The sequence below is a fragment of the Diadema antillarum genome, unplaced genomic scaffold (genome assembly GCF_040938485.1).
Source record: "Diadema antillarum isolate AM-2024a unplaced genomic scaffold, OU_Dant_1.0 seq00000503_RagTag, whole genome shotgun sequence".
Taxonomy (NCBI): Eukaryota; Metazoa; Echinodermata; class Echinoidea; order Diadematoida; family Diadematidae; genus Diadema; species Diadema antillarum.
In genome coordinates, this window is record NW_027271460.1 from 1,251,548 (window position 1) to 1,271,174 (window position 19,627).

Here is a 19,627-nt window from a genome sequence, read left to right on the forward strand (position 1 = left end):
CTTGCAGATGTTGCCTAATCAACAACACAGAGGATAAATGAATTTTATGTGGCTGTCCTGCATTTTTGACAGGAACTGACCCTTTAACGTAAACCTTGACATTCGAAATAACACATATTTATTCTGTTTCTAAATGCCAATATCAATCAAGAATGGTAGCTAGGAGAATCGTTTTTAAGATTATTAACATCTTCAAGTTCGACACCAAGAACGTTCCTCTTAGAACTTGAACAGCTTTGTCTATGACCGAGTAGATATGGGAGGAAATATACAGGTGATGATTCATAAACTAAGAGGGATGAATTTATAATTCATTGCCTTATGTATTCATTACCACTATTTCTCTCTCGCTTCTCCTTTCCTTCAGACATCTATTTTTTCTTCACAATCAACAAAGCGAGCAAGATCAAGTTGCAACAGAAATGATAACAAAAAAAGAAACTAAACTCGTATGGTCTCTGATATTAGTGCTTACGTTTGAAGGGAAAGTTTACAGCTGCACGAAAATGATATCTTAATCCTGAGATGGGGAGCCACTTTATCGGTTTCCAAGTATCACAACGTGTGCACTATTACATACGGTAAAACAAAAACAGCAAGAGTGAAGACATGAGTTAAAGAGACCGTGCAGTCTCCTGATTGGCAAAAAGTACACCCGGTGCGCGCGCCCCATGACTTTGATTGGCTGGTTCAGCGCGAAGAGATAAAAGGTGGAAAAGTTTGAAGCAGTTGTGGGAGGGGCTTGTACCTGGTCGGTACCGGCAACTTTCGAGGTCACCTGTCACGGTCTGACGTACGATAATCGAACTCCAGTTTCAGATGTTTGTTGACATGTCACACACACACACACTTTTTTTTCAATGATACTTTATTGATTTCATTCAATTCAAATCATTTATAAATCAACCCATTCTGGGTGTAACATGAACATAAAACAGTACACACACACACACACACTACACACAAACACACACACACACACACACACACACACACACACACACACACACACACACAGAGGCCTTTTGTCCTCTTTTGGGTGGTATTCCCATTCAAATGTTGAATGTACATATCATTATACATTTTTTAAACTGCAACAATCCAATGACATGAGAGACCGTGTCAATTTCCTGTGTAGACAAAGATGACAAATATAATGTGAACAGCAGAAATGTTAGCAAGTGACAGGCGTTTCCGACTTTTATATAGGTAATGTAAATATTGATAGAATACCAAAGTGATTACACACATTGGAGTTATTGTAGCATCATTGTGATATTTCCGACAAGCCAGTAATCAATCATTCGTCCTCGATTCAAATTGTAACTGTTTCTCAAGAGCGTCAATGAAATGACCAATGAAGAGGAAAAAGTAATGATTTTAGTGACTCATATCCTCTGGTTTTGTCCTCTATCTTTACTGATTTCTTTTACAGGATTTACTTTTTTTCGGTCACATCCGGAGCGGTGTTCCACGAGTTTGCCATTGCAACAAGATTGTCAAAAGGTGGCGTACTTCGACAAACTTGGACTTTGCAGCCGCGTGGCACCGTAGCAGTGCAGTGCAGCAGACACAGCGCCCATCCCAATTTGCCAGCTGGGTTTGTTTACATTGGTCCTTTTTTCCACTGCCAGTGCAGTGCTGATCGCTACACTACATACAACGAACGAACGGATAGGCGCAAGCTAGCATAGAGGTCTGAGTTGCCGAGGCCGCGCAGGACCCGTTCACTACATACACGTTACAACACTGCACACGTCGATTTTTGACTGCATTGTCTAGTGATATCGCGTAACCGCCGAACGCATCGTCGCGACAGCGGCTGGTTGTAGAGAGAGAGGATAACCATGGAGGCTACAAGTATACGGAAACCGAACAAAAATCTTCACTTTGTCCTGTACTATCTATTGGTCGTATCTTTCAGTGGAATTATACTCCTAACGGAACAGTGCTCAGGTAAGCGATTCTTGTCAATCAGTGCTACTTTCGTTCTTATCCCATGCAGTTTTTTTCGCCAGCCGCACGAGCACACCAGCGTACAATGAGTCACGCTAGCGGGGAAGGTCGGCACTGGCCACCCTTCCATGACCCGGGCGATGCGATGTGGGTGGTGTATGTAGGGTAGCGGACCAGCGGGAGGATTTCTCAGAATACGAGTGTGTCGTACCATGATGTGGTAGGCATCATAGGCATCCCTATCAATTGGAATGGAGGGTAAATCGTGTGCTTTTTGTAAAAAAATATGATTGTGCCAGTCATGTTTAGGTATAGGTACATAAGTATTACTACATTTATGAATATAAATGATAGCAATTGTTGATATGAATAGCACATACACACATAAATTTACACAAGTAAATTTTCGTATTGTGTGCTTTAAATGGGAGAAGTAAGTAAACATTTAGAGGAAGTAGTATAAACTGGTAAATGCTGCTGCTGAGTGAGCTGGTGAGTTGATGTGCCAACAAGCTTATTATACCCATGTGCAGGTTTCAGGGAATTTGTTATGTAACATCCTGGTAAGACTTAAAGAGGCCATTGTTACCGTGTTAAGTGTGGTGTAAATTGGTTCTGATTGATTGACACAAAAGAAGTTACTGTATCATCTAACTCAATGGAGCTTGAGGAGGAGGATATCTCAGTGTGTGCTGATGGTGGCTGTTGTTGTTGTAGTTAAGAGGTACATCATTCAGATTTGCATATTTGTCCTTTAATCTTCATCAATTTAGATACTTGCATCAAAACAATAAACCAAAAAACAGAACTTTGACAATTGATTTTCATGTGGGGAGCAGTTTGCTGTCATATAGTTGACTCAGATAGAAGCCCAGGGCATGATTAAAGGCAAAATCCAATAGCAACAGCCAATCAGGAAGCTGGATTCTTGTTGTTACCATGACAATTGACATTCCAGCAAGAGTTGCTATCATATCAACTCTTAATGAAATGGGGCCCAGGTAAACCCAGCTCATGTGTGTTTGATGAGGCTTCTCTTGTGCTGTCAGTCTTTGTACCAATAGTCAGTACTGCAGTCGTTAAAAAAAAAAAGAATAAATAAATAAAAAAATCAACCATGGACAAGTTGACTACTCTTTGCTTTGACTCGAATGAGGAAGGGGAACAAAAAAATCCTCTTTTCAGCTTTGTATGAAAACCTTAAATTCACTACTTCAAATAACAATTGATCTACTTAAAAAAAAAAAACCTATACGGTGCTGAATCATACAGGATTATTTCAATATGTTACCCGAGGACATACCATTATAGTTTGTCCTGCTTACATGTATACTGGATAAGTGGATTACATCTAAAATGAGGGTATATTGCAAGGTGAATTGAGTGTTTTTACAGAGACACTTCATCTGTTTGAAAATCCCTAATTAGTATAGAAATGAAATTTAACTTAATCTCTCAAATAAAATACTTTTGATGCCGAAACTACTTAAAGAAAATCTGTAATATTTACATTAATATGTGTACAACATAATTACACTAAAAGTGCATTTATATCAGAGCTTTGATCATCAACATGGGTAGTACATGTAAGTGCATACATGTACCTAAGTCAGTAGATGATATCTCTGGCTACCAGTATCCAATTAAAGGACAGAGTTTAAAATTCTGCTCCATACATGGAAAGCAGTATATTCTTCAGCTCCAAAATATTTGCAAAACCCTTTTTCAGAATATGTCCCTGACAGAAATCTCTGTTCATGTAATAGTAAACAATTAACAATTAAAAGAGCAATCTCGACTCTCGGAGAAAAAGCTTTTATTTCCCATCTCTCTGGAATGCTCTACCACTGAAGATCCCATCAGCAGAAACCACTGAATCATTAAAAAGCAGATGAAGTCATATGTTCACATCTTGCTTTGATTGGACATTTGTTGAATTGCTTACTGGGTATCTTCTATCTCTTGTTTTCAACTTTCATATTTTCATATATACAATGTACATTGTATGTTATTTTCTTTATACATTGTATGTCCCTCTGCGTCTCAGAATAGGCCACTAGATTGATGGCGCATTTCAAATGCTGGTCTTGTTATTATTATCTCATGTTTTTTGCATCATCATAATATTAATGTTCATGTTGTATGATATCCATTAAATTTTCCAACTGCGTTTCAGGAATCCCAAAATATATTGTAGTGTAAGAACACCAGTTTTTTTTTTTTTTGTTTTTGTTTTTGTTTTTGTTTTTGTTTTTTTTAATGGGTACACATTTGGATCAGAGTACCTCCATATTTCTTGTAATTTGATATTTACTGAAAATACAGAAATGAAACCAATTTATTACCTTATGATGCCAAAGAGTAGATTGTTTATAAGAACCTGGAAGAATATATTCAAAGTGATTGAATATGAATATGTCATAGGACGAGGGTCAAGATCATGTGAATAGCCATGCCAAGGCAACTCTGAAATGATATGGGATCATAAAAGAGTCTAAACTGAAGACAAGCATGCTACAAAACTCTACTACAGAAATGGATATTACATATGTAAGACTGATTATTTCCAACATGTGCAAAAACTTGTGATTCTGTATATAAGCAGGGAGGTGGGAAGAGACCTTCCTGATATAAGAGCCGAGATTATTCAAAGCATTTATAATTTCATGAGATTTCTTCCCCTATATAAAGAGCGTGATATACACTGTAATGGTTTCTCTTTAGTCTCAAAACATACTTTTGTTTTGTACAAACTTCAATATTGTTGGTCTCTATATTTAATAGTCTACTCAGGGAACAGAGTTAGCCCAGAAACCAGGTCACATGTGATGTTGTATGTGTCACTGACGTGGGTTGTGCCAGGTAGTTTTTTGTGTTGTAACTCTTAGCTAATATCACGCATGGCTGCCTGATGAGAATTGGCTGTTGATAACAATAGGGAAGTCCTTCAAATGGGTGACTATGGTTGGAGCCATAGCACAATCTGCTACAAGAGCATTTGTACTCTCACAATGCATGTGTGTTCGATGGGGATAAAAAGGATTGCTATAATGTGGATTATGGCAAAGAATGAATGAACAGTATGATTAAAGGACTGATTTAAATGCAAAATTACTCCGGTATAGTTTACAAATGTGTGCACACTTTAGTCATCAAAAAGAAACTTTTTCAACCCCACTTGTTGTTTTTTTTTAATGATCGAATTGATAACTCATACAGTAGAGTAATGAAAACCTTCATACAGGAGGGGATTCTGTTTGTTAAGATATCAAACTAAACATCTAATATTGCAACGATGTGGCAGTGATGTAGCCTTTCTCAAATATTTGTAAAATATCTGCATTGAACACTGACTCCTTTGAAATAGAGGTGGCAAGAGAACAGAATGGGGAAAATTTATTGTATCATACCTTATTCCTTCCCTTTTAGAAAGATAAGTGTCGAATAAATGAAATGGGAATGATATGAAATTCACTGTATATTTTAGGAATCAAACTTCCTTCATTGATACTGCAAAGTATAGAAAAGTCAGCCGATATACAGTGACTGAATGAGTAGAGTGGTGAGTGTGTCATTTTATTTAATGCTAGTATACTGTAAAAGTGGATATTTTTGTGCAAGTAATTTTTCACGCTCGGCTAGGTAAGATGGATTTCACGTGTTTTTAATTCCGTAGGTTTTTAATTCCGCAGAATCAAGACATAACTACTGGAACATATGGCAAGCAAAAATATTTGCGTGCTTTTATTTTTTGCACTAGTCTCCGGTTGTGCAAAATGTGTGAGAATTTCAGCACCATGAAAACTTCCACTTACTATGAGTCAATATGTTCCATTTTGATGGTCTTTTAAGTGTGGCTGAAGGCTCAAACTGCTAAATTTACTGCATCTAGACATGCATATATACAATGTATCTACAACGTAGTACCAGAAAATCATGTTTTTATGAAAGCTATATTGATGCAGTAGTCCATAATACTTCCAAGTAAATTGACACTGCACCAAAGAGGATTCAATATTACCAGGGAGGTTGTAGAGAGTATAGGGCTTTTTACACTTGCAAATTTTTGCTTAGTCCCGTACCAACGGTGGGGCTAAGGGGGGGCCTTAGCCCCACCGTTGGTACCGGACTTTCCTTAGCCCACTTTCTGTTTACACTTGTTTTTGCCAAAGTGGGCTAGCCCCTCCGATAGTCCCGTACTATCTGGCCCCGCAAAATAGCAGGGTTAGCACCGCAATTGCGGTGCTAACCCCGCAATTGCAGTGCCAAGCAAGCGAGTGTAAACAGAACGAAAAAATAATCCGGGGCTAAGCGACGGAGAAGAAGTCCAACCCCCACTGACCAATCAGAATCAAGTGCTGCCGGTGCGTGCGTGTACGTGTACAGTGCACAGCGTAATCATGAATATTCATGTGGTTTGGAAAGTATGGGACTAAGAAATACGAGTGTAAAAAGGTCAATTTTCTCCTTAGCCCTGAACAATAGCTTAGTACGGGACTTATTGGCGAGTGTAAAAAGCTGAAAAAATTGGTACGGGACTAACGATAGTCCTGGGTCAGAGAAAGTACGGGGTTAAGAAACACAAGTGTAAAAAGGGCTTAAGATTATTTGATTCGTCAGTGATACATCATATCAGCAAGTGCCAGTATGTACGGTTCTGATGTGCTTCACAACCCCAGCATCACTGATACAGACATTGTGCTTTGTTCCTTTATAAATTATACACTAAGTCTGGCATTGTGGTATAGACACTGGGTACTAACAACCCATCTGGATTACTTTGTTTGTAAAACATAATTTCCTTTATATTTATTTCAGATCATGCAGCACAGTGGTTCTTTCCATGGGAGGGGGTGTTTTCACAGTTCCATAGTGTATGTAATGTTATTTTCAGTTTTGTCAACGTAGTGTGTTTTCATGGTTTGGACTCACATTTTACCAGTAACAATTTAGTTTTGATGTCCATGAGTCTTCCATCATAAAAATAACAACAAAAACAACAAAAACAAAACAAAAATGTAGCAGAAAAGCTGTACAATGCTCAAACATGACTGTAGCTGTATCTTTTCAATAATGTGTGAAATTATGTATATTGCGGGCTGCCTGAGCCAAGCAAATTTGTATGCAATGAATGACAATTAACTGCAGTTGATTATGAGAATAATGAGAATATATCAATGCTAACTGACTCAGTCTTGTACTTATGATCATCATCATTCCATTGTATCATGCATTACATGTACAGTAAGCTGCCATTAAAAAGCAGGTTACAATGACAAGGGGATGTGAATGGAATGTTAACATATCACATTTTTTGGGGACATGTGTAGCATTTTTTTTTTCTCTGAAACTTAGCCACAGATGTAGCTTTACCAGACTAATACCACATTGATAATCACCACTCTGTTGTAACAGTGTACATCAGTCATACACAAAGCACAGAAAACGTATACATATTGGTCTTGTCATGTCTTTAACATTTGGTACTGTTAGCGATTTCTTCCTTTCTAGTCTGGATATGATACGAGTGGAGAGGTAGGCCCTGTATTAAAGGGATCGTATAGTTTTGGTTGAGACCTAATTTCAGGTTTCTGACATCTTTTGGTGAGATAATGAGAAACCTCTTATGAAATATGAAAGAGCATGTAATTCCATCAGGAATTCAATGTTTATTTGATGAAAATTGGTTTTGAAATGGCTGAGATATTGAAAACAGAGCGATTCTAATAAAATGTGGGACCCACACTTTTATTACAATCGCTTTGTTTTACTTTGTTTTTGGATGTTTCAGTCATTCCAAACCCGATTTTCAACACATAAACTTTGAATTCCTCTTAAAATGGTATGCTCTGTACGATTTCATAAGTGTTTCCTTGGTAGACATTGTATCTCGCAAAAAGTTAAAAGCCCAATTCTCATCTCCACTAATACTGTACCATCCCTTTAAGGTCCTCATCTATACATTGCAGAGAGATCTCTGTGAATTATTGACAAAGGACAATATCAAAATGTTATGTGAAGAGCATCTACAGTACCATTTCAGGGTATCCGGGGAGAGCAGAATTAAGAAAGGACAATCAGTAAATTGCCCTTGTCTTCTTTATGTGAATCTATACTGTGTTGTTTCTTTCTTAAAGAGGAAATCCAGTCCAAAAATAAGTTAGTCTGATAAAAAGAGTAAAATGGTAAGAGTTAAACAGTAAAAATTTGACTGAAATCGGATGAAGAATAAGGAAGCTATGACATTTTGAAGTTTTGCTAATTTCTGCAAAACAGTTCTTGTACAGTGGATATGAATAGGCAAATAAGTGAGCTAACCATACTAATTAATAACCTTACAATTTTCCATCGATTAGTAGAAAAAAAAATGACGAAAATTCAATGCTTCTGTTGTTGAAGTCTGAAATGAAATGTTTTTCCTGGTTGAATAACTTCAGAATAGTGATCTGTTAGATATATCAGGATTTGAGCCTTGGGCATACATGTAATTGCATTTGAATAAAAAAACAAACAAACAGAAATTTCAAAATTTTATACAAACTAAATGGCAACTTGTGAGGGGATGACATGCTCACTTTGACATTTGCAGTCATATTAGCCATTCAAGAAGTTCTGTTTTCTCATAAAATTAGCAAAACTTCAAAATGTCATAACTTCCTTATTTTTTACCCAATTTCGATCAAAATTGTACCGTTAAACTCATAATGTTTTACTCTTTCTTATCAGACTATTACTTGTATTTGGACTGGATTTCCCCTCTAATATCAATCATATTTGGGCCCCTCCCTTGAAGTGACTTGATCAACTTCCTTGACGTGCAATATTAGAATATGTTTGAAGGTATGATGTAGAATTATCTGGAGTTGTGAATCAGAGAACCACATTATACCCTTGAAAACTAGTCTCAGCATACTTGGGCAGGTGTCTAGTATGGGATACATACATGTACAATTGTACATATTGTATAGCAGAATCAACTCATCCTCAACAGTTTAAGAACTACGAATGCATGGAGACTTCTGCAGCACAGTGTAAGTAGGTTTGTAAGATTACCAACGCAGCTCCATGGTCCAGTGTAGACATGCGTACAGTATGCTTGGTACCTCTATCTCACGGCTAGATGATATGACTCCTCAATGGATTTTACAGATGTTTCCCCTAGGTGATTTTCAAACCCAAATCTTGATGAAGGGGCCCCTATTCAATCATTTTTCTCAAAACCTGGAAATAATGCATGAGAGGTCCTCTGGAAACTCTGTTTCATGTTCCAGATAATTCTGACTATTACAGAAAAAACAAACAAAAAGAAGAGTATTTTATTAGAAATGGTGGGGGAAAAGAAAAATACCATTGAATTTTAATTTTAACATGTTTTGCCAAGCAGTGATAGCTGTCACTATCATATTCAAACTATATTCGGGTGATAATTCTATAGAAGTTCTCAATCAACCTTCAAACAGGTCTAAACAGAATGTCCTCCTTCTTAATAAAAAAGAAGATTTGAAAGGAAAAAAATTATATTATATTGTATTATATTATGTTATATTATATTATTATATTATATTTTATTATATCATATCATATCATATTATATTATATTATATTATATTATATTATATTATATTATCCATATTATATTATATCATATCATATCATATTACATTATATTATATTATATTGTAACGGATTAACATCACTGACTGTTACGTGAGAGTTTTACTTGCCAGATTATACTGTAGAAAAAAGGGAATGGATTGATAGTGAGGATGTTAATGTTTGCTCAACTATTTACTGTAAAACCAGAAACAATTGTGGCATGATACGTGTGTACTTTCACGAATTTAATGGCCATTTTGACGGCATGAAACTTTTGTGAATTGCCACTGGCATTCAATGCATTTTGCAGATAAAACTTTCTTTTTGTCTTGACTCATCGTAAAATTCATGAAAGTTTCATGCACACAAAAAATGTCTGACTTTACAGTGTTGGTGATATATCTGCGATTCTAGATTACTTCTTTAGAAAGATACATCAGATTAAAGAAGATTAGTACAGGGCACTCAGGGTAAACCTGCTGAAAAATCAGTGTCTGAAAGGAGATGGAAGAGGGATGTGTGGCAAGGCAAGGGATTCATTCTCCTGAAGATATGACAGGGTTTGAATAAGTTTGGCCAGCAAAATTGTTCACCATTATTTGAGATGTTTACATTATTTAAAAAAAAAAGGGGGAAATAAGGTGAACGACCACACCCCTGTAGTCTCTTTTTTCAAAAAAAAAAAAAAAAATTCCTGTATGGATGTTTTTGTTGTATCTAGCTGAGGAGAATGAGAGGTTGACTGGAGAAAAATGATCTCTACTGCTGTTTTGGCAGGGTAAAATAAATGTAAGACAGCCTCAACCATGATGCTGAAGTTGCTTGGCTGCCTGAATGATGGCATTGGTCAGATTATCTGCTGATGACTGATTGGGTATGAGACACGTGGCAAGGTTTTTAATCACCCCCAACCATTATCCAATGACACTTCGAGGAGGGGTAGGTACAATAGTAGGGAGGGGGTAACAAATATCCCCTTCTTTAGGAGTGATGAATGCTGGAGGGGAATATTAACAGAGAAGACTGGGGAAGATAGCATGATGGATTGGAAAATCAGATAATTGAACAAATTTGGAGGGGCAGGAAAATGAATTACAGAGAACATTAACTGCATGAATCATCTTGAGGCTTGAAGAATGAAGTTCCCTGATTGTAATTGAGAATGAGAGGTAACGACTTTTACTGTATAGAGTGGAAAAAGAATATAACAATCACTATAAAGAGAGGAGAAAGGGGCTTTGAAGACTAATAAATTGAGGTTCAGTACCAGGTCATTTGCTGCTAAGATGAGGAAAGTAGTTGAGTAGCAAGCACTTCTACTTGTCGTTTTACTGTATAAGTACCAATCCTTGTTTTCCATTTTAGTGTCAGTTCAAGGAAAAGTGAAGAGCTCAACCAATCATACGTTGATTTAAATGCCAGATATCGAGTACGTTCTATGAAATTCAGAGTATGAAAATGATATGGCCAATGCAATAGCATTTTTTTTTTCATTTTCATCAGTATTTTGCTATCCAGTGCAACATACAAATGATTGTCACTTTGTTGATGATTTCTGTCAGTTTCAATATTACATCGGTAATGTTACTATGATAATCATTCTTTCAGCAGTTTCATTTCATGCATACTTTTGTGAAATAGAAATGATATATTGAGGTATTCCACATTCTATTGGAATAAGCATTTATCTTTATATCATGCATGATTTTTCTATCAATTTGTATGTGACACTGTGGGTATACATCAGCTCTTAAAGGACAAGTTCACCTTCATAAACATAAGGATTGAGAAAATGCAACAATATTAGTAGAACACATCAGTGAAAGTTTGAGGAAAATTGGACAATCGATGCAAAAGTTATGAATTTTTTAAATTTTTGTGTTGGAACCGCTGGATGAGGAGACTACTACAGCTTGTGAGTCATATGCGTACAACAGTATATAGAAAATATAAAAGAAAATTCAACATATTTTCACTTTTTTCGCATAATAAAAGACCAATTGACTTGCCTCTTTCTAAAGGCAGGGGGAATAATATTACCCATAACATTTATCGGTAACGAGTCAGGGGAATGTGTACTTTTTTCAAAAGATGGAATTTTGTGAAATTCTCTTTATATTTTCCTTATATTGTTGTACGCATGTGACATCTAAGTTATTCATACACTGCAGTAGTCTTCTCATCCAGCGGGTACTGCACAAAAACTTCAAAAATTCTTAACTTTTGAACGGATTGTCTGATTTTCCTCAAACTTTCAATGATGTGTTCTACTAATATTGCTACATTCTCTCTATCCTTATGTTTGTGAAGGTGAACTTGTCCTTTAACTGTCAGTAGAGTGTGGAGCAAGGATTTGTTGGTTGTCAAATGTCATATTCCTACAAATCCACCATTGTGCATTACAGTAAAACTAGTGAGAGTTGTAGAGACGTGAAATGTACAATGCACATTCATCTTTTTAACAAAATGGTGTCAAAATTTGATATTTTAGTCAATGAAATACTGCCTACAATGTTTACCAGTCATATCTTTGACTACATATTTGATCTGTAGGCATGTTAAAAAGCACTGTAGACCATTCATTCTATTTGTGCTGTTGCTTTTAAGTGGTATATATACATAGTATATCCAGGTCATGTTAAGGTCATGGTCTGTCAGGTTGCGTTACACAGAATCACTGTTTAGCCATACAACTGTACAATTATATTTTATCATTTTTAAAATGGTATATGATAAACCAAAGCAGGGGAATTTGTTTGTCTGAGTTTATGCCAAAAAAAAAAAAAAAAATTACTGTGAAAGGTACAATGTTAGGGTCAAAGTCTTAATATGTGTTTGTTGTCCTAATCCATAATACAGTATACCTGATGGAGGGAGTGTCATGAAATGAAATTAGTGTAAGTACAGTGCAATGGTGATGTTTTAATTGTAGAGTAAGATGCAGTAAAGGTCAGAGGTCACTAGTCGTGATCAAATTCTAACCTTGCAATATACATGAGATAGAACCAGGTGTTGGCATTTGATCATTTATTGGTCTTTAAACAAGGATAAACTATCATAAATTGATCAATACTGCTCCCTATCTCATGATGATGATCATGATAATTGATGTGGAAGGATAACATTGTGTTGTAGTATCAGTTCTGTTTCAGGTTATATGTAATTTGTGCCTCTTGTTGTTTGAAGTGTCAATTCAAGAAGAGTTGTTAAGAGTTGACAGTGGTCCTCTGGATGAAGATGGATAAAAACCAAGGAGAACGGAAGACGGAGTAAGGTGAATCAAGAAACTTAAGTCATTCTCCATCATGGCTTCATATCAAAAGCAAATTATGCCATGAGTGACCCAGATTTATACCCCTTTCTTCCCATGAGAGAGAAAGAGCAATCAAGTCAACTACATGTACCACCCCAAATAATGGAGTTGGTTATAAGAATTCCAGTCTTAGAATGTTCACCAGCAGTGAAAAAAGCATGACTGGAAGTACCTTTGTAGTATGCAGGCTACCCAAATCTCCGAAACCAGCAATCTCTCATCACCTTCAAAAAACATCTAAAAACTCACCTGTTTGTTGATAATCCACTGGTAAAGCGCATTTTAACATGTACGTTTATGGAAAATGCGCTATATAATTGCACTATTATCATTATTATTATTATAGGTTACTGTGCTAACTTCATCTCGACGTTGTAGAAACAGAAACAAAGTCTACAGAGTCTGTTTATGTTGTTTCTATGCCTCCTTCCCGTCCCTTTCTGTTGATTAGTTTCATATCCATATTTCTTTTCTGTAATTCTACAATGAGAACAGGAAACCTCATAGGAAGAGGATCTTGCTCGCGTGGTTTCCTTTAAGCCCTGTATACTTTTATGTTGTTATCCTGTGATAGCAATCTTTCATTCTATTAAAACACTTAACAAGCAGAGAAATACATGTAGCATACCCTTCTTGTGTGCCTCAACAGCTTCATTCCTCGACAGAATTTGCACTTGAGATAAACACTTTAGTAATGAGAAGTGGCACTGCTGTAGATCTGCACTGCTAGTTGACCTTGTAGCTATATTACAGTTTCTACACCCACTACTCAAAGCAAGATTCAACTCAGAGGGGTTGTTACCCACTACTTTCTCCAAATGCTGAACAGATTGTAACAAATTGACTAAACTAAATGAAATCTCTGCAGTTTGACTGAAGGCGACTTTAAGGTAATTTCTCTCTCTTTTTTTCTCTTCTTTTTTTGAGAGCTTCAGTAAATAGCCTTGAGCTAGGAATGTTGAATAGGGAAATCCTCTTCAGGTATAATTTTGCCAAAAAATCATGAAGGTTGGAATATTTTTGATATGTATACTCAAATCATCCTAGTATTATACTGTATTGAGATAACAAAGTTGTAATGATGGAAAACTATTCTGAAATTTCCCATCAGTATTTACTAAAAGAGGTATAATGCACAGATGAGCATGTATGCCCTAATCCCTCTAAACTCTGATTTCTTTGAATTCTTGCTCTAAATGGGGTTATGCTCCCTGTCCTGTGTTCTAATCTCAAGTTTCGTACCAGTACATCCACCATAGATCATATTGAAACTGAAATACATATTGTAAAACCAGAAAAAATTAGCGGCATGCAATTTTCTTGAATTGGAGCCAACAGCCTTTTTCATGGCATGTATTGTGAATTGCCACTGGCATTCAATACATTGTGTAGGCAAGAACTTTCATGTGCTATATCGCGAATCTCTTGAATCCTTGCAAAATTCATGAAAATTTAATGCACATGAACATTTCTGGTTTTAGTATACTGTTTCATTGTAAGTCTGTATGCTGCATGAAACCAGTAGTGTAGGAAAGAGAAGAGTTATGGGTTGGTATCTTGAGGGGAAAAAAAATAGAATCAAAACTTCCAAACTTGACCTTTCCTAGGCTTAGAGGACAATTACAGTATAGTTATGGACATCTGGATATCGTTAAGATCAGGCTATGCACAAGGAATGACAGGCCAAAGTGACAACAAAAAGAAATAGTAACTGCAGATTTTTTATGACATTGTTCTGAACATCAAGCATTCTGCATATTGTCAATAAAAGCATTTGTGTATTTCAGGTGAGCCCCCCCCCCCCCAAACGCATACACACACGCCAAGCTGCATGAGTCTGCCTGGTTGTAGCTTAGCATTATGTTTCTGCTGGAAGTTGTACGAAGATATGGTTGAAGATATATTCATGTTATTAATTTTTAATGTATGTCATGATGTATTCAAAAACAATGAAAGAAGCATGGATTTTTTTTTTTTTTTTTTTTTTGGGGGGGGGGGGGGGGTCCAGGGGGATGGAGTCAACAAATCATTCTAAATGCATAAATCTTTTTTTAACTTTGATGTGTTATGCATGGACTAATTCTGTCTGAGAAAATGTCACAGAATGAATAATCTCTGGACATGCTCTTTTTCCAGTTACTGAAACATTTACTTGCTTTTCACTCATAAATGCATAGACATACGTATAGCTTGTACAGGAGTATGAAAATCTACTTTATACCTCGTCTGCCTCAACTGCTAATGATCCACCGAACCATGCCAATATTAGTTTCACTCAGTGTTGTTAATGTGGGTCTATTTGAGTTCATTTTCAGTATGAGTTTTGTGCTCACAGTGGCAACATGCTGAGTAACTCAATATTGTTTCATTCTGTTGAACAACCATGCGCTGGCAGAACTTAGCACAAACAGACGCTGTCTTGAGCTTTGGTCATCCGATTCCCAATGCCAAATATTTGAAAGCGTTCTCAGATTTCAGGACATCAAGACTCGCCTCTTTGCTGCAAATGATAAAATGGGATTTCTGTGGATTTAAGACTCTTCAGCGAAGGATATCCGTAGATTCTTTTGTCTGTCTCCATTTTCTATTTCCAGCACTCTATGACCTTTGCATGATTTTTTTTTTAAATATTGAGATCTACATTGTGTGCTTGTTGGCAAGGTTTACATTATGTCTCTTGCTTGTGCTTTAATACAGTCATGTAAACCCGTTGAGGACCAGTCCTGAGTATACCGGGCCAAGTGTTTATGGGAAATGTGTGTTGTAGCAAAACAAGCCCGTCCTCAATGGGTTAAGTGTACACTGTCTGGGATTTAGGCCTAAGCAATGCTTTTTATAGATCTTCTATATGGTATACACCAGTTGCAGGGTTCTACCAACCCACTTGCCATGCAAGAAATCCTTTGTATGCTTTTGAGTGCCGATTGGCACAGTAAGCACTCTAGCATGTCACACATTGTCAAAGTCCCTGGCAGAGAAGGGGTTAAATCTCTCTGGGTGCATTTATCGACTCACTTCTGGTAGGCATTTTAGGTGATTTTTCAAAATGATATAAGGCCAGGAAAAATTAATGTAGAATGAAAGCCCTACTCTTCCCATTCACAAATCTTTTTGAATTTTTCAAATCGGTCAAGCGGTTGCAAAGATATAGGCGTTTTAATGTCACAAGACATGCCCATTTTTCAACCCGGGGTCAAAGGTCAATCTTTTGTTTTACTTTGTTTTAACAATGGCACCGCCTGAGCATGTACACAGACAACTAAATTGCCTATAATTCCTTTACTGTTTGAAGTATGACAATGAAACTTGCAGGATATGATGATGATAGATTGTGGCACAATTTTGCACTGTTTTTAAAGAAATATGATTCATATTTTGAAAAATATGAATATTAATATTTATAAAAATGCATATAAATACTTGTAACAGAGTGATGAATCACAATAACTCAACAAAATTTGCAGGATAGATTTGTAGAATATTTTCCCACAAGTCTACAATAATTTTTTCATGAACATTACATTAAAAATATTAATATCAATATTAAAAAGTAAAATATAATGTATGTTAATTGGTAATGGTTAACAATACCAGGAAAAAAATGCAGATTTGCTAAATGACATGTTTTGCCAGAATCCTGTCAGAAGGCCACATTAATATTATTCATACAAATATGAATACTGATATTCAGATGAAGATATGAATATTAATATTCATATTGGTCCATATATTTCTGGCCATAAATGTTCGCAATATCTGGGTGGAAGTTGCCTTTCATCTTCATATCACTTTCTGCCACAACTCTGCAATAGTATCAAATTCATATTTTTCATTTTTTGACAAATATGAATATCAATACTATACACACACACACACACACACACACACAATCACACAATTCATGGCACACATACATCTTTTGCAGTTCGCAGGTATAGAAACAAAGCACTACAAAACGCAAGTTCAATAAATCGTTGAGAAATGTATAGATGTATTCTGCCATGTGATTTCAAATTCACTTTATGTTCACTCTACTGGAGTTGCCTTCAAAGAAATACAGAGCAAAAACCTATATCAAGTCTCGGTCAGGTTTTAAATTTTGGGTTTGAAAAATGCATACTGATGCAGTACTGGGAACACATGGATAATCAGCACTATATCCAAACATTATAACAGTTCCACTTACATAACACATGTGGAAGCACACATTAAGTGTGAAGAACATGTGTGACTTATATATGTTATATATGACATCAAACACCAATGATCGGCCTCTATCAGGGAGCTGAATGTGAGTGGGGCAGCGATGAGCCTGCAGAGGATTCTTCTAGCAGCTGACTTGGCTGGACGGCAGAAAGGTTTGTTGGGCCTGTTACATGTCGTTGAGAGGATCCACTTCCAGCTTGGCCAGAGGGAAACACAGAGTCATGTTCTGTTATAAAGAAGTATAATCAATATTTGATTACTTTACATTGATTTTATTAGATTAAAAAAATAGTTCAGAGTCCTGGCTACATGTACAGTAATCACAGATTAACAATCTGTTTTGCAAAACGTTATCCAGATTATGAATTTATAAAGCCTGTGAAAATCTTGAGGCAAAATTTTAACAAATTTCTTAAACAAAAAACAACAACAACATATATAGAATTGCAGTCTGTAAAGTTCAAGTTTGAAGTGTCACAATTTTAGGATAAGACCTTGCTTATTTGTCTCGCCCTCACTGGCCTCAGATTGTGTGTGCATGCATGTACGTACATGTTCACATGAAAAACCAGAAATCTAAAAATAATAATAAAAATAAAATAAAATAAATGAGTCACAATTTTGGGGGTTAAAGATGGATATATATAACATAAGGAATGAACTTAAATTTTTCTAACCTGAACTTGGATTTTGTTTGCTGGCTACACCACTGCAGCCACCTTCAACATCCATGACAATAAGAAGGCACACATACCCGCCCAGTCACCTGAAAATAAAGTCGTAATCAAACTGACATGAATTACTCTAAGAATACGAAGATTGAAGGCTTCAGGCTACTCTGTAGGAAATACTAATGAATTGACAGTCAAGCGCTTAGTGTCTCATATAATCATCATCACTAGTCTGATCAATCTTGGTTCTTCTTCAAGCACACTGTCTAAATATCGAGCCAAGACTCATGAATGTTTCTGCTCAAAACTTGAGTTGAAACAAAACACGAAATATCAATTTATCAGTCACAGAAAATTATAAAAATGTAAATGGTGTAATTTCTGCTTTTTATATTTACGTAGGTTGACGTTAGTGACATAGCTAGGCCTATAGTGCCCTCTTTATTAGCACGAGCAGCACTAAGTGCTGATATTTGTCATACACTTAAAAAATTACGGTAATTTCCCCTTCCTCCCAGCTCAGTGGTGTTCAGTACGAAGAATCAGAGAATGAATTCTGTAATTACGTAAAATACTTCACAGTAATTTTACTCCTGTAATTTCACAAAATATAACTATACTTGGAATACCAGGTTACAAGTAAACTATTGTACTGAAATTTGAATTGTAGAAACTGAAGAAATTTTCCAAAAATTCTTGCAAGTTGCAAAGAAGTCTTTTCAAGTTGCTACTGTCTGTAAGTAACTCTAGCCCGACCAGACGCTAAAAAAAAAAAATCACCGGTGTTACTCCGGCCTCCAATCTGACTTGTATACTAGTACTGTAACTCAATCTGTCAAATGTTCATAGTTTTTAGGTCGTCCAGAGGGGATATTTGAGAGAGACACTTCATAACAACTAGGGATTTTGAAAGTTGCTGTCAAAATAATCCGATCGAATTTCGATCGAAGTACGAAGTGGAACAAAGCCTGCTCTGCTCTGCAGGTCAGGTGTACACAGTACAGTAGCTCACATACATAACGTGTATTATATCCCTCACAAAATGCATCTCGTCCTCTGATTGGTCGAGAGCACTGTAAACAACAAAACATAATTCTACCATACAAGTGCGCGAAAAAGACTATACTCCCTAGGGAAATGGTAAAAACTATACCACGCTGGTGATTTTCGCGCCTTTTTTGCTTCGCGTCGCGACGCGAAATATTTCACGTGTAAATGAATGGGTATCGCAGCACCTTCGCTTCGCGAGAGATTTCATGTACAAATGAATGGGTATCGCGGCGCCTTAGATCACTGCACTTCGCGAGAACCACTAAGGCACGCATACACTCAATGCGACACGGGTTACGTTAGAGAGACTCAGACTCAGACTCTTATAAAGCCCTCATTCTACGTTACAACAGAGTAGGCGATATCGTAGATCTATAATTAGACAACAATAAGCAAGCTAGGGTTCTTCGACGTACCGTAGGCCTTTAGGGAGTTCATGCTTCGCCGTTTGAAAGTTGGTCTCGCAGTTCACTATAAACTCGAGCGACCCACCCAAAAGATGTTGACAAACGAAACTGCAGTAGATAGTAGGCCTGCTCTAACGTTAGCGCTAGTTAAGCCTATACGTTAGTTCTACCTGTCTAACAGTAGGCCCTATTTCCCGTAATCTCATTCCTAATAATTATTTTTTAGAGTGTCTAACGAGTAAGTTAGAGTCTAACTTGTTCACTGTTTACGTTAGAACACCGTACAAACCACACAAATTTACAGTGGCACTCGATGCTTTAATTGCTAGAATTTTTCCAGTGCCTAATCTAACCTTATACGCTGTTACTGAATGCTACCCAAATTTACAATGTATACTTGCATTTTAACAGGAAATGATAGTCCGTAT

The 19,627-nt window shown here is 36.5% G+C and overlaps 1 protein-coding gene across 1 annotated transcript in view; it reads left to right on the forward strand.

Moving 5' to 3' along the window:
• The first annotated feature begins 1,717 nt into the window (after positions 1-1,717).
• Positions 1,718-19,627, forward strand: part of LOC139733917 (zinc metalloproteinase-disintegrin-like MTP8) — a 118,997-nt gene continuing 101,087 nt past the window's right edge. The window contains exon 1 of the mRNA XM_071644731.1: positions 1,718-1,956. Within this exon, the coding sequence (XP_071500832.1) occupies positions 1,848-1,956 (109 nt within the window). The 5' untranslated portion in view covers positions 1,718-1,847. The remainder of the gene's footprint in view (positions 1,957-19,627) is intronic.